Raw genomic sequence first — 24,997 nt, 5'->3', positions numbered from 1 at the left:
CTTGTCATATCCAGGTCATAAGGTTACCTCCATTCGGGCCACAGAATCTAAGCCTGTTCTTGCCCTGGCTCCACCTACCACCTCATCCTGTTTTATTTTCTTCAAAGGTCTCATCAGCTGATAATGGTCTGGTTAGCTTATTTGTTTGTGTATCTTCCCCTGCTAGAACCACGGAAATGTGGTGAGGCAGAGACCTTTTCTGTCTCACTCCCACCTTCATATCCTCAGAGCCTAGAACAATGCCTGGCACATAGGAGAAGTTCAGGATTTCTTAACATTTGTTGCATGAATGATTGGAAGGGTCTCTGAAGTCCACAGACCCAGTTGGGCTGGGGGCCCAGGATCCCTGTGAGGATTGTTAAGAATTGAGTGTAGTTGCTGTGACCTCATCTCTCTGTGAACATGTTCCTGAATCTCCCATTTCTTTGGTTACTGATAAATCAATTCAGTTAAATGCACAGTAATTGTAACTTAATTGACAATTCCATCAACTCTGGATCTGACTTCACAATGTAATCTCTTACAACAAAATAAAGGACAGGAATCAGAATTCATATTATTTTTTAGGGTATGTAACAGGCCATGAAATTACACAGTGTTTCCAATTTGGCAGGCTGGTGAATTCAATCTCTTAAGAGATAATCTTGTTTCATAAAGGACATGATATGAATGAGAGTTGAAACTTGTGAATTGGATACAATTAACACCCAACCCCTCCCCACACAGAACTGATTTGTTTTTAAATTGGCTTTTTTTTTTTTCTTTTCCCCTGCTGGCTGGCACCAGTTCCATTTCCCCTTGCTTCTTGTGAATTGTTACTGTGCTTTCACCAGTCTGATGAACTTGGCTAGACTGTGCGGGGCTTCCCTAAGTTATGTGAAATGAACATGAATGGAGATTGGTGTGGAGTCAGTTACACGTCAGTTACCTGTCTGTAAATCCAGGTGTCTAGTGTGTACCCTCACTAGCTCCCTGGAGATGCCAGGGCCGCCCTGTTGTTTCTCTGCCTTCACAGGGTGGATTGATGAATCATTGGTTCTCTCGCAGGGTAACCTGTCTGTGTGCCCAGTTTGAGGCCGTCCTGCAGCATGGCTTGAAGAGGAGTCGAGGATTAGCGCTAACAGCAGCCGCGATCAAGCAGGCAGCAGGCTTCTCCAGCAAAACAGAAACAGGTACTGCTCGGCCTGACGCATCCCGGAGGATGTTCCTTTCTCTTGTTCTTTTAATTTTTGTTTATCTTTTAATAGCGGGCAAGGCGATCATCGTGCGGGACTGGTGGGGGCCAGTGGCACGTGGTGGTGCAGAAATCCGTGGTAAGGATGTCTTACTTGCAGTCAGTTAGGGTGTTGTCTGGTTTCTTAATTTAAATGAAGGCAGCCTTTGTGCAGAATTCTCAGAGCCATGTGTTGTGGTCTCCGAGGGCTTGGGGGACCTGCAGCTAAGGTGCTTATCTCACCGACATGGTGTGGCGATTGCTGTGAAACTAATAATCTGTCCTAACTTTGTGCACAAGGATAGCACGGCATTTCATACTTAAGTCTGTCTTCAATAACAGCAGCAGAAACCAGGCAGGTCTCCGAGCTTATCGTTCTGCTGCCATCCATTTTAAAATCGTCACAGCATTTCCCTCGTCCTGTGCTGCTGTGTCTCTGATGACAGGGCTAATGGTACTACTACTAATTCAACACTCATGGGTACTTAGTGCTAGCCTAGCACTTCGTTAGTCTTTTATATAAATTAACTCGCTCAGTTCGCACAGTAGCCCTGTGAGTGGTGGGGACCTTCATCTCTCTTCTCTATGGTACAGATGTGATTTGTTGGAAGCGGTTTGATTTGGATCTGAACTTTGAAGTGTGTCATGTCATATAAACAACATCCTGTGTTCCACCCCACTCGCACAGACCCTGCTGTGGCTGCCGCCCTGAATTCCCAAATCCTTCTTGTTACCGTGATATCAGTGTCACTGCTGAGTAAAACGTGTCACCTTTTGCTAGTTCACCTCCTTTCACAGCAGAAAATCAGTGCTCACCGTGTTTGGTAGAGGTGTTTGTGGAAATTCTCTGCCCACTGAAGCGAACCCTTTGCCTTTCCCTCTCATGTTGGCGTGTCTCCTTTCCCTTTTCTCTCACCCCTTCAGCAGATCTTTCATCCCTGTTCATCTCACTGGTTGCTCATTTTCAGAAATGAATGTGGGTCCTGTTGGGGTCAGGGGATGGCTGCAAGAGGGATTCCTGTCATCGTTGATTTCTCTTCTGTGTTCCCGAGTCCCTTCCTTAAAACTCAGGGACATAGGGGGCCAGTTCAGAGAAGAGCCGGTGTCAAGGGCCTCACTCCTCGTAGAAACCACAGCCAGCTGCCTTGGCCACCTCGGATGTCAGCCTCAGTCGTCTCGGTGGCATTTTATGTACAGGATGCTTCCCTGAGCCTCTGTGTGGGGATGCCGTAGGGCTGGTTGATGGCTGTTTGAGGACATGGCTTTTCCGAGAGTCCTCCTTGGCTTGCTGGGCCCTTGTGTTTCTTCTCATTTCCTTCTTACCTGTCTGTGGGGCAGCTACCTCAGAGGAACTGGTGTGGAATAGACCACCAGGCTCTGGGCAGCTCCTGGGCATGGCAGAGGCAACCCTGGCTTTGGAGTCAGACTCTGAGGGTAAGTCTGGCATGACCCTGGGAAAACGCCCCTCTGTGCCTTCATTGTTTGCACCTGTAAAGGCAGAGCATCTGGTCTCCCTGCCAGGCTGTCAGGAGGCTTCAGTGAGACTCTCATGTGAAGCACACGTGCTTCAGTTCATAGACCCGCCCCCCCAATAAATGTTTAACCAGCTACCCTCTTCTCCCAAACACCCTTTAAACTTTTAATCTCTTTCTCCACCTCACCCCCTCTTGAGGCTCTGACCTTTTTTTTTTTTTTTGCAGTACGTGGGCCTCTCACTGTTGTGGCCTCTTCCGTTGCGGAGCACAGGCTCCGGACGCACAGGCCCAGCAGCCATGGCTCACGGGCCCAGCTGCTCCATGGCATGTGGGATCTTTCCGGACCGGGGCACGAACCCGTGTCCCCTGTATCGGCAGGCGGACTCTCAACCACTGCGCCACCAGGGAAGCCCCAGGCTCTGACCTTTTAACCATGAAGAATGGCTCTACCTATTCCCACCCGACTAGAATTCTTATCTTTTTGTTACTTGGCCCTGATAATCACAGAAGCACCTACACGTTCGCAAGACATCGCCAGCCTTCACCTTCTTGCTGTCTCCCTGCATCTTAGCATGATTTCTACACTTGCATCCTGAAGAGACTGATGAGCAGTCTCTGGCTTTGTTTTTGTCGAGGAGGGTGTGCTGGGAAGCCTCCTGGCCAATTAGAAGCAAAGGAAAGACCAAACTAGCTTAGCTCTGGAGTAGTTGCCAAGGGCTTGTGTCATCATTGTTGGCAGCGTTAATTAACCATTCACGGGTGTAGGATGGTCCTTGGCTGATTAAAACCTCTTTCCTGCCCTTGAATGTTTGATTAAAAACCTCACGAGAGAGGGGGCAGGTGTTTCTTCAGCTGCTCAGAGTTGGAAAAGATAAGATCAATGACTTCTTACGGTTGTTCTTAAAGCCATTGGAATGACCTTGCCATGCAGAATGGATAAAATGAAGTCTGAAGAGAAGGATCCGACGGGAACGAGCATTGCTCTGCTCCCTTGTCTCTGCTGGCTGCTGGGCTGGGCCCTCGATGTAGCTTAGTGATCGGACGGCAGGGTTGAAATCCCCGCTCAGCGACTTGTCACACATGAGCTCTCTGGGACACCTCCTCTCTGAGCTTCTGTTTCCTCGTGTGTAAACTAAGGGTGATAACGGGATCCGCCTCGCAGGGTTGTGGTGGGGGCTTGAGGCCTTGGTACTGGGCTGCCCGAGCTGGTGCGTGATGTTAACATGCCAATAACATTCCAGCATAGGTGATGGTGTCTTTACTTTTCAGATGACGACACTGAGCCTCAAGTAAGTTAATACGTGGCCCAAGTTCCCATGGCTGGTAAATGGGCAGAGCTGAGGATTCCAACCTAGGTCAGACTGATGTCAAGAAGTTCCTGGCCCTTCCCCGCTCCCCACCTCCCCTGGCAGCAGGCCTGATGCCCATTATTGCCCCTCTGTAGACCACTCTAACTCAGTGAACTGAATTGAAAGTGACAGGAGAGAATGAATAACGGTGAATTAATCCACAAGCCTGTTTCATTAGCTCTGTTTCTAGATGAAGAGAGAAAAGCTGAACTTCAGAGTAATGACTGAAAAAAATGACATTGTTGAAAATCACAATACAGTAGATAATACTGAGAGTCTGCCAGGGGCGTGACTGCATTTGGTTGTCTGCGGTTAGGGAGCCTGTAGGACTGAGTTTGGAAACTGGTGCCCTTGCACAGCGTATTAAAAAAACTTTTTTTTAAAGTTACCAACATTTAAAAATTATGAGATTTTATGTTGAAATATAGATTTCTAGATTTTCTTAAACTTGAGGATCTGTGACTCTGGGCCTACATTTACTGTTGACTTTGTTTGGAGCCCAGCACCCCTGCCCTTTGTAGATGGGGCAAAAGTACTCCAGGTCACCACAGTCTCCACCCCTCCCTATCGCCCCTGACACTTGAGACAGAATGTCGGTTGCCATTTATTGTTGTACTGTCATTATTGTTCCCACTGTTCTAATGGGAAATTCAGCAGTTTTCAAGGGTAAACACCTCTCAAGTTGTAAGCCTTTGAAGCCAGTTTCTAGAGTGCTAAAACCGTTGTTTTTGTCAATTTTGTTCAGTTTTATAGTTGCTTTTTGGGGAGAGGATTTGTTAACCTTCTCACTGGCCTGTAGCCAAAAGTCCCTTATTTCTTGTTTTTGTCTTGATTTTGAATACATTCTTGTCTTCGCATGTATCTGGTATTTTCGACTGAATGCCAGATGTTGTGTATGAAGAATCGTAGAGCTAATTTGAAGTTTGGAATGATGGTATCTTTTTTCAGAGAGGATTTACTGTTGCTTCCAGACAGTTAGGGTAGAGGGAGATCAGTTTAATCCAGTCAAGGGATCAAGCCAGTTCACACCTGGCCTTTAGCATTTGTGATGCCTGATGTATTTCTAGGATGTAGTTCTTCGGGGTTTCCAGCTTATATCAGTTTCCTGGAGTTGCCATAGCAAATTTGCACACCCCGGGTGGCTTAAAACAACAGAGAGAAATTTACTTTTTCACAGTCTGGAGGCCAGGAGTCCAAAATCTAGGTGTCGGCAGAGTTGGTTCCTTCTGGAAGGCTCTGAGGGGAGGGTGTGTTCCTAGCGTCTGGTGCTTGTTAGCAGTCCCTTCCATTCCTTGGCTTGTAGCTTTATCCCTCTAGTCTTGGCCCCTCTCTTCACATGGCCTTCTTTCCTCTGTGTCCATGTCTCTCTGTGTCCCCTCCTCTCCTTAGAAGGACACCAGTCGTGTTAGATTAGGTCCAGTATGACCTCATCTCAATAAATTACACCTGCAAAGAGGCTTTCCCCAAATAAAGTCCCATTCTGGGGTTCCAGGTGGACACGAATTTTGGGGGGCACTATTCAGTCCAGTACACAGCTGAATCCCTGAGGTGTTTTCCAGGGCCCTTCTTCATCTGCAGGTCCCGAACTCTAATTTTTTTTTTTTAAAGACCCTGTGGGAATTCTGAAAGCTCCACTTAACTTCTCATCAGAGAAGCTCTGTAGTTGGGAAAAGCCTTAGGGCAAAATAAGGCCCTATAGACAGGAGTCATGTCTGTCGACTTCCCTTCTCTTTGGGATCTGAGTTCCTCCTGTCTTTCTTGCCTTTGCAGAGCTCCTAGTCCTTCAGTTTTGCTTTAATTAAAAAAAAAAAAAAAAGGCTGGCATTTTCAGTTGCTGTTCTTTTCGTGGGGGAGTTGGTCTGGTTCAAGCTAATCTTTCACAGCCGACAGTGGACCCTTGGAGTGATGCTTTCAGCTTGTGCCTTTTCCGGTGGCCCGATGTGCCCCCTCTGTGTGTGACCATCTTCTGTTACTTTTCTATAAATCAGGTACCAGCTTTTCCTTCTGAGGTCAACTGTAGCCTGGGAAGGGAGTTTGCAGGCAGTTTTCCTTCAGTTTTGTGATGATTTTAATCAGTACCCACATACATCCCCCATTCCCTAGTTTGCTGTCTATTAGGTGGTTTTGTATTGTTTGTTTTTGATTTTAGCTTGGTATTCAGGTTTCTTTTTTTGTGTGTGTGTTACGCGGCCTCTCACTGTTGTGGCCTCTTCCGTTGCGGAGCACAGGCTCCGGACGCACAGGCTCAGCGGCCATGGCTCACGGGCCCAGCTGCTCCATGGCATGTGGGATCTTCCCGGACCAGGGCACGAACCCGTGTCCCCTGCATCGGCAGGCGGACTCTCAACCACTGTGCCACCAGGGAAGCCCCTCTTTTTGTTTTTGACTTGGGAGGTTTTTACCCAAACATCCCTGGCCTGTGAAATATTGGTAAGGTAGAACATCATTCTAAGCAGTTATGCTGCCAGCTCAGCAGTTATGCCGTCTTGGCGGGCATGGGAAGCAGTGTCCATCCCAAACTGCAATCCCTTTGAATAGATCGTCCAGTTAGTTGAGTTACGCAGGACCCAGAGAAGTTTAGAAAAAGGTCACCTGGTGTGTCTTCTTTAGAATTCAGACCCCAGAAGTGGGAGCCTACTGTGCCCGGTAGAGCCATTTCCTCTGACTTTTGACAAGTGACTGGATTTATCTGCACAGACAGTTGATTTGCCGGTGGTGAGGTGGGAGCCTGCATTTTCCGAGCCTGTCCTGCAGTTTGTTTAACCTTTCTATTCCAGTTATGCAAGGTAGCGTGAATCATTACAGCCGACACTGGTTATTCCCCACCCAGCAGTTCTGTCCCTTCTTTCTTGCTAATAGAACTCTGGTTTTGTTCTGATGCTGGGTGGCCATGAGCTTCAGGCCTGAGGCTAGCCACAGGAGGAGTAAATCTGGATCAGATCAGGCCAGCCATAATAATTTCCAGCCTGCCAGTAGTTGGTTTAGGAATAGACATGTGATGCAATTCTGACCAAAAGGAAAGGTCTGCTGAGGGGCTTCTGAGAAAGCTTCTTGCTGTTTAAACAGAGACACAAGAAGGCTTATATTATGGCCTTCGGTTGTTTTGTGAGACTGTGATATTTGGAGCTATGGCAGTGATGTTGTGACCATGAGGAGGGACCAAGTCTGAAGATGAAAGCCGGTACATTCAGGATGGCAGCTCAGAAAGATGGAAAGTACTTGGACCCTGATAATGTCACTGAGATACTGAATTAACCAACTCTGGAACTGCCCTACCTCTGGACTTAATGTTATGTGAGATAATTAGTTCCCTAATATTTTAAGGCATTTTGAGTTGGATTTCTTTTTACTTGCATCCAAAATCATCCTAACTTAAACAATAGAGAAAAGCAAGACAACTTAAAAAAAAAAGAGAGACCTACGCTCCAGAAACGGGAGGAACAATGTGATTAGTACATTCATCTTGGAAATGGCACTTGGGTGTTTTCTGCTCTTTTCAGTGAACCACAGGTTTGGCTTTCTTAGTGTTTGCTAGTGACTCATATTGAGCAGCTCTTGTGACCCAGGGGATTCGTTAGACCATTCACGCCCGTTGTTCCACTTTACTGCTAAAGTGATTATGCATAGTCAGTAACAGTGTTCCCATTTTACAGGTGAAGAAAATGAGGCTCAAAGAAACGAAATAATTTCCTTAATGTTCCAGAGTTAAAAAGTGGCAGAGCTGGGATTTCTACTCAGGCAGGCCTACATGATTGTGATTCTGAAGCTCCTACTTTTATTTATAATGGCGTATTGTTTCCAGAAAGAGGGCTCTCTGAAAGATCGTGACCCCCTTCCTCCATTTGAACTCATGAGTGAATTAAGCAGCATTTTATTATTTATTTATTTTGGCTGTGCCAGGTCTTAGTTGCTTCATGTGGACTCTTAGTTGTGGCATACGGACTTCTTAGTTGTGGCATGTGGGATCTTTAGTCGTGGCATGAAGACTCTTAGTTGAGACATGCATGCGGGATCTAGTTCCCCAACCAAGGATCGAACCCGGGCCCCCTGCATTGGGAGCACGGAGTCTTACCCACTGGACCACCAGGGAAGTCCAAGCCGCAAGTATTGAGTAAGTTAGGAGCACTCAGAGCAGAGCTCAGCAAACTATGTCCTACCACCTGTTTTGTAAATAAAGTTTTATTGGAACACAGCCTCAAACATTCATCTACTTAGTGTCTAGGGCTGCTTTTAGGCAGAGTTGTGACTGAGACTGTCTGGCCTCCTGACTTTCTAGCTCCTAGCATAGTGTCTAGAAGTATATGGGTTCTTCAGTAAAAATACGTTCAATAAATACCTTTTGGTTGGAAGGAAGGGCATCATCCAATGTGCATAGTACTATATTTCATGATTCCCGAGGTACCTGAAACCAGGATCACTCCAGAGTACTTCCTTTTCCTGGTTCATAGCCTGTGCCTTCTTGCTGTGTCTTCACATGGTGGAAGGAGCCTCTTTTATCAGGGTGCTAATCCCGTTCATGAGGGCTCCACCCTCATCACCTAAGGGTCCACCCAAAGGCCCCATCTACTAATGCTATCATCTTTGTGGGTTAGAATTTCAAGAGATGAATTTTGAGGGGACACATTCCGATTATAGAAGTGGCATTTCAATGGCATAACCTTGGAGTTTGATGTTCTTGTTAATCACTGAAATATCATCATCAGGTTATGTGTCGGCAGTCTATTACAAGGTGATAGGCATGATTCAGAACATACCAGAGGCACATTTATTATTGAGGTGCCTGTCTTGTAAAATTTAACTGTAACTTTCCTTATCTGTTCAGCAGCCTTTTGGCACCTCTGACCTTGACACTTTGTCTCCCCCTCTCTTCTGTAATGCCACAACCTCTGGGCATACTTTCTACTTCTTTGCAGATCCTTCCTGGCATATCCCTTCTACACCCTCAAACATTAAATATTATTTTTCCTCAGATTCTGTTGTTGACTCCTGTTTCTACACATACTGTCTGAATTCCTCGGTGAAAATTGCTATCTGTGAGTCGATTACTCTTAGTTACACCTCCCGCAGATCACTCCTGGTCTTCCTCTTGAGTGTTGCTGTTTGGATGCACCACGGGCTTGTCAAGGTCTGCATGACTGAATTCTCATCCCTGTCGCACCCCCATGTTTGCTCCTGTGTTCCTTGCTTAGTGAATGGCTCTGCCCTTCACCCAGGTCCCCTGACCAGCCTAGGGCTTCCTCTCAGCCTCCTCCTCCTCCTTCCCCCACAACTGCTCAAACTTCTATTTTTTTCTCCCTCTCTTTTAAAAATTGTCATAAAGTATACATAACATAAAAAGGACCATTTTAAAATGTACAGTTTAAAGGCATAAAAGTACATTCACATTGTACAACCATCACACCATCCATCTCCAGAACCTTTTCATCTTCCCAAATAGAAACCCTGCCCCCATTAAATAATAACGCCCCATTTTCTCCTCCCACTAGCCCCTGACAACCACCACTCTGCTTTATGTCTCTATGAATTTGATTACTTTAGGTACTTCATATAAGTAGAATCATACAATATTTGTCCTCTTGTATTTGGCTTATTTCATTTAGCATAATTTCTTCCAAGTTTCATGCATCCTTTTTAAGGTTGGATACTATTCCATTGTATGGATAGACCACCTTTGTTTATCCACTCATCTGTCGATGGACACCTGGGTTGCTTCCACTTATTGGCTATCGTGAAAAGTGTGGCTACGAACATGGGTGTACAAATAACTGTTCGAGTTCCTGCTTTCAATTCTTCTGGTTACATACTCAGAAGTGGAATTTTTGGATCATACAGTAATTCTATGTTTAATTCTTTGAAGAGCCACCGTATAGTTTTCTGTACTGGGTGCTCCATTTTATTTTATTTTTAATTTTTTAAAAATTTATTTATTTATTTTCGGCTGTGTTGGGTCTTTGTTGCTGTGCGCAGGCTTCCTCTGGTTGTGGTGAGTGGGGGCTACTCGTCGTTGCTGTGCTCAGGCTTCTCATTGCGGTGGCTTCTCTTGTTGCCGAGCATAGGCTCTAGGCACGCGGGGTTCAGTAGTCGTGGCTTGCAGGCTCTAGAGCGCAGGCTCAGCAGTTGTGGCGCCCGGACTTAGTTGCTCCGCGACATGTGGGATCTTCCCGGACCGGGGCTCGAACCCGCGTCCCCTGCATCGGCAGGCGGACTCTCAACCACTGCGCCACCAGGGAAGCCCTCATCCTGGTTTTGATCTGTTGTCTCTTGAAGTTTCAGATTCCTCTCTAAAGTCATTTCATGAGCTCCCTACCAGTTCAGCTGGATGGTGCCCCTCCGATCGGTGATGACCCTACCCCACCCTGCAATGGTCCTGAGTCCTCTTCTCACCAGACCTCTGTGTGGCACCACCGTTTTCTTGTCTCCCTCTCTCGGTGGTCAGGGACTGGGTCCATCCTTGCTCACATTTGTAGCTCCAGTGTATTGCAAGGAGCCTGCAACTACATTCAGAATAATGACTCGAGGACCCAGATGTCAGTCATGCTGCTCGTTCTCCTGGGATGCCAAACCCCGCCCCCTTCCGTCTGTACATCCTCACAGTTGAAAGCAGGTGGTATTAGTATTAATATAGCCCCAACTGTAAAACTAGAGAAACCTACTTCCTCGATCCTCAGGGGGGATTTTTGAAAGTGGTTGATTGCATTTAACTGAAATTGGAATTTATATTTTGCTTCACCGGGGTACCTTGGGTAACAGTTTCATTTCTGTAGGAAATTGATTGCAGAGGAAGCTGCATGTGCCAGGAGAACCCCAGGCCCATCCTTTTGATCGTGAGGGGAAGTCCGCTCCCTCACCCTCCCATCCCTATCATGTTTTCAGTTCCCTCTTCGTGTTTCTCTGTTGAATTCGCTAACTTGAAAATCAGCTAGTTCTGGTGAAAGAGAGTTGGGAGGATGCCTGCCAAAGGGGCGGAGAAGATGTCCAGGGTGGCGATAAAAATGTTCAGCAGCTGGTGGGGAAGTGCTGGTCTTAGGGAGGGAGCCAGGGCCAGAGCACTGTCCCCCACGGGCGAGGTGTTAACCCGTGAGTCACTGGATTTGGGCAATGTCCATAGGGTGCTGGGAGGTTCTTGACTGCTTGAGTGGCTGAGGGCTTGGGCCAGTGGCCATTTATTAAGGGGGATGAAACTGTCCCAGCATATTAGGATTTGTTGTAGCCAGACTGATGCCTCTTGGCCGAAGGGGACCTCTGGCTGTTTCAGAGGTATTTAATCTTTTACTTTTTTTAAAATGAATGAATGAATTTATTTTTGGCTGCGTTGGTTTTTTTGTTGTTGTTGCTGTGTATGGGCTTTCTCTAGCTGCGGTGAGCGGGAGCTACTCTTTGTTCGGTGCAAGTGTTTCTCATTGCGGTGGCTTGTCTTTGTTGCAGAGCAGAGGCTCTAGGTGCGCGGGCTTCAGTAGTAGTTGTGGCGCACAGACTCTAGAGCGCAGGCTCAGTAGTTGTGACACACGGGCTTAGTTGCTCCACGGCATGTGGGATCTTCCCGGACCAGGGCTTGGCTTGAACCCATGTCCCCTGCATTGGCAGACGGATTCTTAACCACTGCGCCACCAGGAAAGTCCCGGGTATTTAATCTTGACGTCCTGTAAATTAAGACTCAGACCTGGCTTCGGAGTTGTCAGTGTTGCGTTATTATCCAGCCTGTTGGTGTCATGGATACTTTGCTTCGCTTCTGTCAGCATGAAAATGGCTCTTGCGCAGAGGATGGAGTACACCCCTAGAAGGAAACGGCACACGTTTTAGAAGTGTTGGAGAAAGTTTCCACTTGTTCATAAAGGGGGTACCATAGGCCCCTGTGTCACGTGGGTGAAGGCCAGGTGTGCTCTGTTGAGGTGTTAGAGCTGGGAACTCAGCCTTCAGATGATCACAGGGGCCAGACAGCTGACAGAGATGAGTGAATCGTGCTGGTGAAGGATGCCAGGGAGTAGTGGCACCTGAGAGTCACCTGGCCCCTGCAGAGCAGGCTGGGATGTGTAGTCCGTCTGCAGATTCAGGTGGAAGAGAGGATAGATTTGGATGAGCAGCTAGCAGTCTACCACGGTGGAGCTTTTCCTCTTCTCTGTAGAGTGGTCAGAGACACCTCTTCATGGGGACATTTGAATAGAGACCTAAGGAAGCGAAGGAATTAGCCATCCTGTTATTGGGGGAAGGAATCCCAGGCGGTTCAGCAGGTTCAAAAGCGTGTAGCAGTCAGTCTCTTGTTTGCTCTCAAGTTGACTCCCTGCCCTTGCCCTGCAAACTCTATTTCCCGGGTCCCCTTGCCCATCATTTCAGTGGGAGGTGGTGATACGGTCAGCAGGTGAGAGGAAGAAGGGAGCTGGAATATTTCTTCCTCTCAGCCCTGCTTCAGGGGGCATCTCTAGCCATGGCTGTGCTTCCTTCATGGTCCTTGGAGGTCCCCCGTGGCTGCCGGTCAGGCCTTCCTTGTTCCCCCACTTTCCTCCTAGGTGCCTCTGCCACAGTCCAGCTGTTGCCCGCAACCCTGGTTACACTGCCTGGGAAGACCTTTTGTTCCTCTGGCTTTAGGGATGGATTAGCTTTCTGACGTCAGTTATCTCTGGGTGCCCTCATTATCTCCTGTTTGGCTTTCTGGCTCTTCCAAAAGCTCTGTAACAGATGTCCTGTTTGAAATTCCTTCAGTGGCCTAGCTGGTGTGGTTTCTGTTCTCATGGCTGGGTGGGCCCTCCAACCAGTAGACTTGGCTGGTTGGAGGAGCGGCCAGGAGACCAGTGAGGCTGTTGCAGGGTGAGTGGCAGGGAGAGTGGGACGAGGTGAAATGGAGAGGTAGTGGGGAGCCCAGTCACGTCCGGGCAGTAAGTGGTAATATATCCTCCTTTTCTTGCTTTATTTTTGTGATCTCCTTTCACCTCTACCCAGATAATTGGCACTTGTTCTGTAGAGTCAGTAGGGGTGTTTAAGTTTAAATCTACTGAAGTCTTCCAAAGCAATCCAGCATCTCAGATCATGGTACATTTATTCATTCTTTTTTTAAAAAATTTTTATTGGGGTATAGTTGATTTACAATGCTGCTTTAGTTTCAGGTGTACAGCAAAATGGATCTATATTCATTCTTTAAAAATGTATCACGTTCCGGGACTTCCCTGGTGGTCCAGTGGCTAAGACTCCACGCTCCCAATGCAGGGGGCACAGGTTCGATCCCTAGTTGGGGAACTACATCCCACATGCCACAACTAAAAGATCCTGCATGCTGCAACTAAACATCCTGCAAGCGGCAACGAAGATCCTGTGTGCCACAACTAAGACCCAATGCAGCTAAATAAATAAATATTTAAAAAAATGTATCAAGTTCTGAATTGTACACTTTAAAATGGTGAATTTTATATTAAGTGAATTTTACTACAATTAAAAAAAAACTGGAAGTGGCTAAGTTACCTTTAACTGGCAAGTTTTAGTTTTTTTCTGAGAGAAGGGAGTTTAAAAACTAACTGGAAGGAAATTTAATAGCAGAATTAATTTCAGTTGCAGAGAAATAAAGGCAATTCCATCTTTACTAAAAAAAAAAGTAAAATGATACAGCTGCTGTGGAAAATAATTTGATGTTTTTTCAAAAAGTTAAACATGGAATTACCAAATGATCTAGCAATTCCACTCCTAGATGCATACCTAAAAAAATTGAAAGCAGGGACTCAGATACTTGCACACAAATATTCATAGCAGCATTATTCACAAGAACCAGAAGGTAGAAACAACTCAAATGTCTATCAGCAGATGAATGGATAACAAAGTGTGGTATATACTATATATCATGGAATATTATTCAGCCATAAAGAGAAATGAAGTACTTTTACCTACTATAACATGGATGAACCTTAAAAACATGCTAAGTGAAATTAGCCAGTCACAAAAGGTCATGTGTTGTGTGATTCCTCTTATACGTAGAATCTAGAAGAGTCAAATTTGTAGAGGCAGAACATATGTGGAACAGAGGTTACCAGGGGGTGTGGGAGGGGAGGATGGGGGAGATTAGTGTTTAATGGGTATGAACTTTCTGTTTGGGATGATGAAAAATTTCTGGAAATGGATAGTGGTGATAGTTGCACGACCTTGTGAATGTACTTCATGTCGCTGAATTAGACACTGAAAAATGGTTAAAGTGGTAAATTTTATTATGTATGTTTTACTGCAATTGAAGAAAGCGAAAAAAAAAAAAGTCCTAAGTTTACATACTTCGTACAAGTCTTAATTATGTGTTCTTCACGGTTAAAGCACAGCCCCTGTGTTCTAGTTCCAGGAGGCGTCTTGTAGTTGGTTGGGAGATGGCCACGTGACAGAGCCACAGCCCCCTCATTGGAAACTCTGCTTTGCCACTGCGTTTGTTTCTTGTAGTCGGGCTCATGCAGATTGGGGTGTGACTGGGATTTGGGGACACCTCTGCTCGCCCAGGTCTCAGGCTGGAATATGGAAGCACTTGGTTTTGCCTTTTGTTCCTGGAATGGTTGATACGACGTATGGCTGATTCTGTTAGCTTCCTGCCTAGAATCCTTTCCCCTTTTCTTCTTTGGTTTAAGAGAACCCTGATTTTGCTTGCGGCTGTGGGATGTCCTTCTCTAGGTCATGGCTCATGAGTGATTTAGCCAGTCTTGACATGTTCTCCACTCCCTTGTGCTTTTCTGGGGTAACTTATCCTTACCTGAAAAAAGGGAGTGATAGAGCTGGCTTTATTTTTTTTTTTTAATTATTTATTTATTTTTGACTGCACTGTAGCATGCGGGATCTTAGTTCCCCGACCAGGGATCGAACCTGTGTACCCTGCAGTGGAAGTGCACAGTCCTAACCGCTGGACAACCATGGAATTCCCAAGAACTGACTTGTATCTTAACCTCTTTCTTCTGCTCCAATTGTGAATGTGAGACCCAGAGTGTTGACAGTCCTCAGAGACAGCGAGGGTAGAGGGTAGAGATTCTGCCCATGATAGAGCCTTTGAACCAGCTATCTACCTCCAGACTAAGTAATTAAGAAAAATAAGCCTTTCTTTGTTTACAAGGAGCCTAGCTCCTTGTAGTTGGGTTTTCTGTTTATTGTTGAGCAGTGCTTTTGTATGTGTGTTTATTTTTGAGAGATGCCATCACCCGTTGAATGTGTGCATGCATTGCTCAGGGCCTGCCATGTTCTTGGCCCCCAAAATGATTGTCAGTTGGTTGAAGAACCTGCCCTAGCTCCCTGCATTAGGCTTCTTCTGGTTGCAGGTGACAGCCAAAGGGCACTTACTGACTGAAGTACCCAAGAAAACTAGGGGTTGAGCTGGGTCCAATGGAGTAGCATCCCCTACATCTGTCCCTTGGTCTTTCCCAGTTCTGCTTCTCTGTGGGTTGGCATCTTTCCCAGGTGGCCACTCTACCTGATAGGGGAAATGGACCCAGGAAGTGCCAGATTTACACGACAGTTATAGTTCCTACTTCTAGAACGGCAGTTGGCAAACTTCCTTAAGGGATCAGATAGTAAGTATTTTAGGCTTTGTGGGCCATAAGTTTCTGTAGCAACATCCCAGCTCTGCCTTTGTAGCAGGAAAGCAGCCACAGGTGACTTGTAAACAAATGGACGTGACTGTGTTCCAGTAAAACTTTATTTACAGGGCTTCCCTGGTGGCACAGTGGTTAAGAATCTGCCTGGCAATGCAGGGGACACGGGTTCTAGCCCTGGTCCGGGAAGATCCCACATGCCATGGAGCAACTAAGCCCGTGCGCCACAACGACTGAGCCTGCGCTCTAGAGCCTGCGAGCCACAACTGCTGAGCCTGCGTGCCACACAGCTGAAGCCCGCGTGCCTAGAGCCCGTGCTCCACAACAAGAGAAGCCACCGCCATGAGAAGCCCCCACTCGCCCCAACTAGAGAAAGGCCGTGCAGCAACGAAGACCCAACACAGCCAAAAATAAATTTAAAAAAACACAAAAACTTTATTTACAAAAAGAGGGGTGGGGTTGCTGAATTTGGCCCTTGGGCCTTTGTTTGCTGACTTCAGTTCTGGAGGGAGACAAGGCTTCTCTTCTAGCATTTCAGGCAGAAGTTGTGGGGAGGGCCTCATGGTCCAGGGTGAGGCCAGTGAAGCACTCACTTCAGCCACAGAATTTAAGGGAACACCAAAAGCTCAGCGATCAAGATAAATAATATTTTCATGCAATATTTAAAAAAAATCAAAGTTAATACAGAAAAAAATCCATCACGCAAAGGTCACGCAAAAGTCCCACAAAATATCAAACAGGACCAGGATGAGGGGGTGCTGAGTGAGGCAAGTTGAGGCGCCCGCCCTGCTGTGGCCACGTGGTTGACCAGCTTGGGTTACCTGCCCACCCCTGTGGGAGGGAGAGTTTGGTAGTGCTAAAAGCAACTTCACAGGGAACCAAATGGAACACGGTTCCCCTAGGAAAGAGGGGTGCAGCTGCCAGAAAAAGGGAAAGGGATGCCGTTTGCCTGCCTTGGTTCTAAGCACTTCATATCATGCTTTATTGTCTCATTTTTTTTCCCTCTTAGCAAACCTCAAAGGCAGGTAGTTCTCCGCATTTTACAGATGAGGAAAATGAAGGACAAACTATGTTGCCGAAGGTCACGCAATGCTTGAAGTAGAATTCGTGCCAGGGATTTTGCCCTCAAAGTATGCATTCTTGAATTCTTGGCATCGATTAAAGTTGAGGCCTGTTAGAAGCTTTGCCAAAGGCCCCGTGCTTTCATCATCCTCTGTCAGCAGGTGCCCCTAGGTAGCTCACCTCAGTGCCCCTTTCTTAGCTCTTGTTCTTGTCGGCAGATGGCTTTAAGGAGTTGGGGGAACCAGAAGCCCTCACCCACTTTTGGAATCAGCCTCCGGTTTAAAGCAACAAGAGATAAGTGTATATTCCCAAATTAAATTATGGACACTGCAAGTTTTAAGTGGCAGGTGAGCTGTGCTTTAAGTAGACCACATTAATTCTGGCAGTGGAAGCGGAGCCCTGCTGGGGTAATAATGATTGTCAGCAGCATCACCCAGGCAGGCTCTAGAAGGATTCTGTATCGGTAAGCAATTTGCGAAATTGAAAGGTGAAAACACACTTTGAGGTGTTTCATGCGTACTCAGGGTCAGAGGGAGGTGACTGCAGTTTTCAGGAAAGACAATGCAGGTGAGAGTCACTTGATTGGAATCGTGATGGATGTACTGATGGTTGTCTGGTGGGTTACAAAACAAGTTTTTGGCTGGTCAGCTGGCTGGCCCAGAGTGGTACTCTTACCAAATTCTAAGAGAGGCTTCCAGTAGAAAGAAGCCTGTTTGCACTTGTGCGGTTTGGGCTGATCTAATGGGTTTCGGAAGGGGATTAGTTTGGCTTTTAGGGATTGAGACAGAAGGTATTCTGAGTAAACTGCCCTGCTGGTGGTTTTACCAGTCGTTCCTGAGATGTTTATTCTAAATGATCTCAGAGGTTGACTTGATACGCAGATGCATGCACACACTCATAAGTACACACACATTTGGATGCTGTTAGCAGAAAAAGGAAAAGAGGAAGCAACATGAATGCTCTTGGGTAAAAAGATAATTTAGCAAACAGTGGTTGGTCATCATGGGCTGGACGTCATGCTCAGTGTTCTACCCCCCTTTTCTCCAGTTACCCCAGTAACCCTAGGTGATTGTGCACTTTGGGGCTTACTTTAAGGGAGAGGAGTCTGAAGCTTAGCATGGTTGAGGGGACCTGCCCAGGGTCCTTCCGCTGAAGACCTCCTCACCTGTTGTCCTGCCTGCTAGACTGGAAGCTTGTTAAGAACGAGTCCTTCTTGTCTACCTGGCGGCCCATAGCCTCGCCCAGCTTGTGGCTACTGGGAAGAATACAGTCTGTGCTACTTGAGCCGAACTGCAATCTTAGAGTGAGCTTATTAACTTGCTGTCCAGTTTATGGAGATGTGTGTATTCACATCCTTCTGGAAGGAAGCTTCAAAGCTCTTGTCACCTTCTCAGAGGGGTCTGAGCCTATTTAGCTCCTGGATTAGAATCCCCGTCTAGCAGCAGAGACTCAGCAGTTTCCCCCTCGGAATATCGAGCAGTTGTGAACGTGATCCTTTTCAAGGAGGCAGAGCACCCCTCACTTTGCAAGGCAGTGTGATGAAGTGGTTTGCAGGGAGACAGCTCTGAGGTCCCTTTCTGCTGTACCACTTATAACTGTGTGTCACTGGGCCAGTTACTTCACTTGTCTGGGCCTCAGCCTTGTCTTTGACATGGAGATGGCCTTGGTGGATGTGAGGACTGAGGTCGGATGGAAAGTGTTGGGTGCAATGGCTGGCACGTAGTTAATGCTCAATAAGTAGTAGCGGCCATCGCTATTGTTGCCGTTATTATTGGCAGCATTGAAAAGTGTTGATGACTGTCCTTAAGTAAAGAAGGTTGGTTACAAAATTAGGTATACACTAGAATTACACCTATGAAAAACATCTGTGTGCACGTAGACAAGAAAAGCAGGATGTGAGGTGACACGATGACTATTTTATGGATAAAAGCAAACTTCTTAGCTTTCCGTAAAGCCTTAAATCTGCTCAGACCTATGGAAATCTCCCCTAAGGAACTAGAAACAAGAACAGTGAGTTATGTACAGGGATGTTCAAAGCATTATACAGGGAAAATTGGCATTATATTATGTTCCCAATAGTCCTGAAATAAATTGTATTTAACTGGGGAGCTATCAAAAATCACATTCTCAGAGATCTTTACATGTTACAGGAAAATATTCATGATCTAGACAAGAAAAGAAACAAGTCAGGATACAAAGCTACGTGTGTGTGTATTTATATATACACACATACATACATATACATATACAACACACAATGTGATGGTGTATTAATTTCTTATGGCTGCTCTAACAAATTACCACAAAGTTTGTGGCTTAAAACAGCACAAACTAATTTTCTTATAGTTATAGAGGGTAGAAGTCCAAAGTCAGTTTCACTGGGCTAAAGTCAAGGTGATGGCAGGGCTGGTTCCTTCTGGAGGCTCCAGGGCAGGGTCCGTTCCTTCCCTCTTCCGGCTTCTGGTGGCTTCTGGCATTCCTTGGCTGTGGCCGCATCACTCAGGCTGTGCTTCCCTGGTCATGGCACTGCCTTCTCTTCTGCATCAGCTCTCCTTCCCCCTTACTCTTTTAAAGCCACTTGTGATTACGTCAGGCCCCCAGAGACTACCCAGGATAATCTCCCCATTTCAAGATCCTTACAGGGGTCATTCTGCTGTAAGGACACACCTGCACACCTGTAATGACGTGACCTGTCACACCTGCAAAGTCTCTTTTGGCGTAAAAGGTAACATGCACAGGTTCCAGGGACTAGGATATGGCTATCTTTGGGGGTCATAATTCAGCTCTCACAGATGTCAATTTTGTATAAAAAAGCAAAGTGCAGGCAAAAAGACTGACTCGAAAATGTTAATGTTGGTTGTCACTTCTGGATGGTGGATGGGGGGTTCATTTTTATTTTCAATATACTCTCGGGTATCTTCCTTTTTGGTGCTAAGAAGTAACTCTTTTACAACCCTCAAAACTGCCCATGGACATATATGCAATTCTTTCTTTCTTAATATTCTTCTCCATTATGGTAAATCAACTATACTCCAATAAAAAAAACAAAACCAAAAACTGCCCAAGGGTGTTCCTCTTCAAACGATGCACGTCCCACAGCGCGGTCCCACTGTCTCCACAGAGCCCGTGTTCTGGTTCTATGTGAAGGAGGTCCTCAGCAAGCATGAGCTGCAGCGCTTCTACGCCTTGCGCCACATCGCGTCGGACGTGGGCCGCGGCCGCGCCTGGCTACGCTGTGCCCTCAACGAACACTCCCTGGAGCGCTACCTACACATGCTCCTGGCCGACCACAGCAGGCTCAGGTACCTCAGAGGGGCTCGGGGAGGGAGTGCGCCAGGGGGTGACCATCATACTATCTGCCCGCCTGCATCTGGGGCAGCTGGGTTCCCCTCTTCCAGCCCCAGCTTGTCCAGCTGTGCTGTGGGGACAGTCGACCAGAGACTAAATGAGGATGCCTGTAAAGGGCTCCCTCCGCATGACAGCTGCATGCAGCAAGCACTCAATAGATGCTTGTTATTATTAAGGCCTGGGGTGTGGAGAGAGCTGTTGTCTTAGGACACAGCCTGCGCCCCACTTGCTGGAATTTTAATCTGGGTTTCTTTCGGATGCAGAATTTCTTTCTCTTTAGTTGTTGGGTGTTCAGTGCCCAGTTTCATGTTGTGTCTCACCTTGCGTGCTGTGTACTGTACAGCTCCTTTTGGTTTTTTTGAGGTTAATAAACCCCAAACTGATGGAAAGAAATAGGGAAGTTTTAAGTTGGGGAGAGAAGTCATTTGTTATTATTAAACAACGTCTCATTTTATTTTGTTTTCTTTTTTTCTTGATCATAAAGTTCACTCTGTCAGTTAGTATAGGCCAGGTTATGCTATCATAACAGGCATCGTATAAAACTCATTAGCTTGAGACAGCCGAGTTCATTTCTTCCCCCTGCTGCATGTCTGTCATGGGTGGGAGGTCTCATCTCAGGGACCCAGGCTGACAGAGGCTCCGTCTCTACATACACTTTCTTGATTGCCAAGGCAGGACAAGGGGCTGTGGCTGAGCGAAGCTCTGGCTCTTAAAGCCTCTGCCCGCTGTGATGCTCACTCCCACTCATATTTCATTGGCCAGCAAGTTACATGGCCACAGGCAAGCTCAGCAGGGTGGGTGAGGTGTGGTTATCCCACAGCCATGGGGAGATGGCACTGAATGTGCATCAGCGATAGTGCAGTCAGCCGTATTCCCTTCAGGAACATTTGGCGATGCTGTAGAACCCTCTGGGCAAAACTTAAATCACTCATAAATTGCACAGACATAACTCTGCTAACGTGTTGGTATTTCTTCTGTCATTTTCTTGTATGCTGGTGTTTGTGACCTTTTTCTCCTCTCCCTGTCTTCCTCTCCCTGTCCCTTTCTCTCTCGCTGTTATTTTCCCTCTGAGAAGGGTGGACTAGACATGTTGTTTTGTGTCACCTGATGATGCAAAGGGACAGTGGTCAATTCTGCCCTGGACCCTTGAATAACTTCCACATCAGCCCAGATCCTCAACATTAGCATGTCAGTTAATTCATTAAGCTGGCGTTTCCTTAGTGCCGTGATGCATTTCTGTGATTTCATATTGCTGTGCATTCCCTGGCTCAAGTCTCCTCTTCTGTTTCTTCTGTTGCTTGTGGTCACCTCTCTACCAGTAGTTTGTTAGGTGTTCTGGGATTGTGCACTAAGGCTGTTAAAGATACCCTTGAAGTTCTCCTATTGATGTTGCTTGTGGTACCTTGTCCGGTGTGTTCAGACCCTGTGGATGTGAAATGGTAGGGATGGGGGCCAGAACAACTGGCATCAGCTGTACCTGTGCGCTGCTTAGGGTCTTGAGTTGGGAGGCTGCGAATGTCTGTGTGTACATCTGAGCATTAACCAGCTTTCATTAAGGAAAACATACTCATGTTTCTTATAATAGTTTGTGTGTGTGTGTGTGTGTGTGTGTGTGTGTGTGTGAAGCTCTTTCCAGCAGATCATTTACAAGTGCAGTCTGCCCTCTCTATCCCCAGGTTCTGCATCTGTGGTCTCAGCCAACCATAGATTGAGTACCGTGTTTAAGATCTGTGGTTGGTGGAATCCGTGGATGCAGAATCTGCAGATTTGGAGAGCCAATTGTACTACACTATTTTATATAAGCATCTGCAAATCTTGGTATCCGAAGTGGGTCCTGGAACCAATCCCCCATGGATACCAAGGGACAGCTGTAGTTCAGAGTTGTGCTCTCATTGTCAAGGTTGAATGTAATAGTGAGCAGTTGAAATGAATCAGCTGTTAAGAATCAAAGTTGAACTTACCTGAATCACTAGCCACTCTAACTTGATGTGGGAAAACCAAATTCATTTACATGCATGAAAACTGGCTCCAATTTGTAAAGAATCACAAATTTGGGAATCAGAGGTCTAGTTGCAGTGCCACCTTGAACATGTAGTCTGTGCTTCCATTGACATTTTTGCCAGGTTGAGTATGTTGAAAATGATGTGTTTCTTTTCTCTTTCTGTTAGTTGTATCCAGTCTCTTGCTGAACTCCAGGTCACCCGTCACTGACTGTGCTTCAGTGAAACTGGGTTTTGACTCCGTTAGTTTAGGGTTCTCTGACCTGGCGGGGAAGTCTGAGGGGTGAGGGTATTTGCTTGTTACTGCTTAACGGGCGATCAGATAAAGAGCTGGGGAATGAGGCTGGGAGACCTGCTTTGGAGCCCTGTCTGTACCATTTATTGCTGAATGACCTCGAACAATGGACTGACCTGTAGGCCTTTCTGTCCCCCTCCTCCCCCACTGCTGTTTAGATCTGTGGGCCTTTTTAGCTTCCCAGCCCTTTCCAGGGGTAACTTGGGCTTTTGGGCTGCAGCCCAAGCTGGTGTTATATACAAATGCCCTGGTTGATGGAGCCATGGAACTATAATTTCTTACTGAAATTGTCTCTTCTTGTATTAACCCAATCAGGGGGGCCCTGTGGGCCGGCTTGGATTTCCTCTCTGTCTCTTAGAGACATAGCTTGAGTGGAAGTCACCCCTGTTTGTCCCCTTCTCCTTTTCTGCTTCAGAAATACCACGTGTACATCTCATGCCTATCTCAGTACTTTCAAGCTCAGGGGACTCTAAAGATCTCAGGGGACCAGTGAGGAAGTTGTAGGATATATGCGCTCAATCCTTTGTTTATAACCAGAAGCCGCAGCCCAGCAGAGACCTCGTATATCCACTCTGGGATAACCAGGCATGGATTTTCCAGGGAACCATATGTGGGAATTGTTTGGCTGACAGATGCTGAGAACCACTGTTCAGAGTTTTTTCCCTCTGTTTTCCAATTTGCAGCACTTTTTATGAAGACTGGGCTTTTGTGATGGATGAAGAAAGGTCTAGCATGCTTCCTACCATGGCAGCTGGTAAGCCTGGCCAGGGCCAAGGGCGGGGGCTCCTGTGAAGGTTGGTGAGCAGAAGAGGCTGCCTGGGAGTGAATTTATAACTCCAAGGGATGCTCTGGTTTTCCCTCTCCTCACCGAATTAATAATGAGTCACTTGCCGCTGTCCTTCCTTTAGTGGTGATGAGCAATTGAGTCCATTTATCTAGAATTTGATGCCCTGGCTGGGAAAGCATGGGGTTGAGGGTTTTTGGCCATGGCTTTGCAAGTGTAATATAAAGATCCAGGGAACTGGAGGAGGAGACCTGCCTTTGAAGCCTAGCTCTGCCCCTGTCTGGCAGGTGGCCTGGGGCAGATCCTATGAGCTTTTTTACCTTTACTTTTCTCTTCTGTGACGTGGGAATCCTGATAGCACGGCAGTCACCTGTATAGGGCTGTGAGAGAATGAGATGTGAGAAAGAGTCAAGTACATGATTTGTTACTATGAAAGCCCTGCATTGATGCTAGTTGATGAATCGTTAAATTGTTTAACATTTGACTGTCACTCAAAGGGTAAAGTGGGTAACTTGCTTCTTTCTTCCACATCCTTTGTTGCCTCCTTTTTCTCTCTTCCCTCAAAGTTTGCACTGAGTCCCACCTACTGAGAGTTATGTTAGGCTTGTCCATTGATGAGGAAAAGTCAGGTGACCATGATGTCCTGTGTGGGCCGTAGGAGACCAGGGCAAGTTTTTGCCTAAAGTGATAATGGTAATGATATTGGTACACATGTTTTGATTGCTTACTGAGCTGTTTTCGATGGGTGATGGTCTTTAATACTCTGTAAGGGATGCTGCTGTCCCCCTATTATAGATAAGGAAACTGAAGCTCAGAGGTCATGAATGGCTTGACCCAAGGTCTCAGAGCATGTAAGTGGCAGTGCTAGGATTCAACCCAGGCAGTCCGACCTCAGAACTTATTCCTTAACCTCCCCACGGTTGACTTCTTATTTGCATTTGTCTTCCTGACGGATAGGGAGAGAATTTGGAAAGACTCAACTCCAGTGATAGCGGGTATCTCCTGACCCGTTTTGTGGGTGGTTTTTATCACCATTTGAGACGAGTGTGTACCCTCTTGTGTACTATAACGTCTGCAGCTTGTTTATTGTGTTGGAGTGTGACTATTGAACAGCAGACACACCAGGCTTTTCCCTTTTTGGGGGCAGGTCTGAACTCCATACTCTTCGCGATTAACATCGACAACAAGGATTTAAACGGGCAGAGTAAGTTTGCTCCCACCGTCTCGGACCTCTTGAAGGAATCCACGCAGAATGTGACCTCCTTGCTGAAGGAATCCACGCAAGGAGTGAGCAGCCTTTTCAGGGAGATCACGGCATCCTCGGCCGTCTCCATCCTCATCAGGCCTGAGCAGGAGACCGACCACCTGCCCGTCGTGTCCAAGCACATCAGTGCCGGTGAGCGAGAACGAGGCGGGGACAGAGGGTCGGGTGAGGATGACAGATTGTGTCATCTGAAAGCGCTAAGGGGAGTGAAATCTGATGCACTCCTATTTTCAGTTCATGTTTGTGTTTATCGTTTTAATTTTTTTTTGGCTGCACTGTGTGGCATGCAGGGTCTTAGTTCCCTAACCAGGGATTGAACCTGTGCCCCCTGCAGTGAAAGCACGGAGTCGTAACCACTGGACTGCCAGGGAAGTCCCCATGTGTTTATCTTTCTTACCCTTATTCACTTGGAAAGGGATCTGAGAGCCTTCCTGAGATGTGAAGATGATAGGGTAACCAAGCCAACAGCTCAGTCAGAGCAAACTGAAAGGGAGGGTGTGATGGTCACGTGAAGCCAGGGGAAGTTGATCTTCATTCCTTTATCCATTCATTTCTTTAATTATCCTTCTGATAAGTGGGGTGAAAGCCCAGCTCAGGGTGCTATGGAGAATGTATACCGTTGCGGGGATGACATTTAAGTGGAGGCCGGGGGAAGGGAGGAGTTGGTCAG

At 46.7% G+C, this 24,997-nt stretch overlaps 1 protein-coding gene across 1 annotated transcript in view; it reads left to right on the top strand.

Moving 5' to 3' along the window:
- SNX29 (sorting nexin 29) overlaps positions 1–24,997 on the top strand; it is a 524,651-nt gene that overhangs the window by 24,750 nt on the left and 474,904 nt on the right. Inside the window, exons 3-6 of the mRNA XM_065892522.1 lie at positions 1,048–1,172; positions 19,758–19,938; positions 22,963–23,033; positions 24,211–24,459. Coding sequence (XP_065748594.1) covers positions 1,048–1,172; positions 19,758–19,938; positions 22,963–23,033; positions 24,211–24,459 — 626 coding nt within the window. The remainder of the gene's footprint in view (positions 1–1,047; positions 1,173–19,757; positions 19,939–22,962; positions 23,034–24,210; positions 24,460–24,997) is intronic.

Source organism: Phocoena phocoena, chromosome 15 (assembly GCF_963924675.1).
Source record: "Phocoena phocoena chromosome 15, mPhoPho1.1, whole genome shotgun sequence".
In the NCBI taxonomy this organism is placed as follows: domain Eukaryota; kingdom Metazoa; phylum Chordata; class Mammalia; order Artiodactyla; family Phocoenidae; genus Phocoena; species Phocoena phocoena.
Note: the sequence above shows the minus strand (reverse complement) of the source record. Positions and strands in the feature narration are given on the sequence as shown.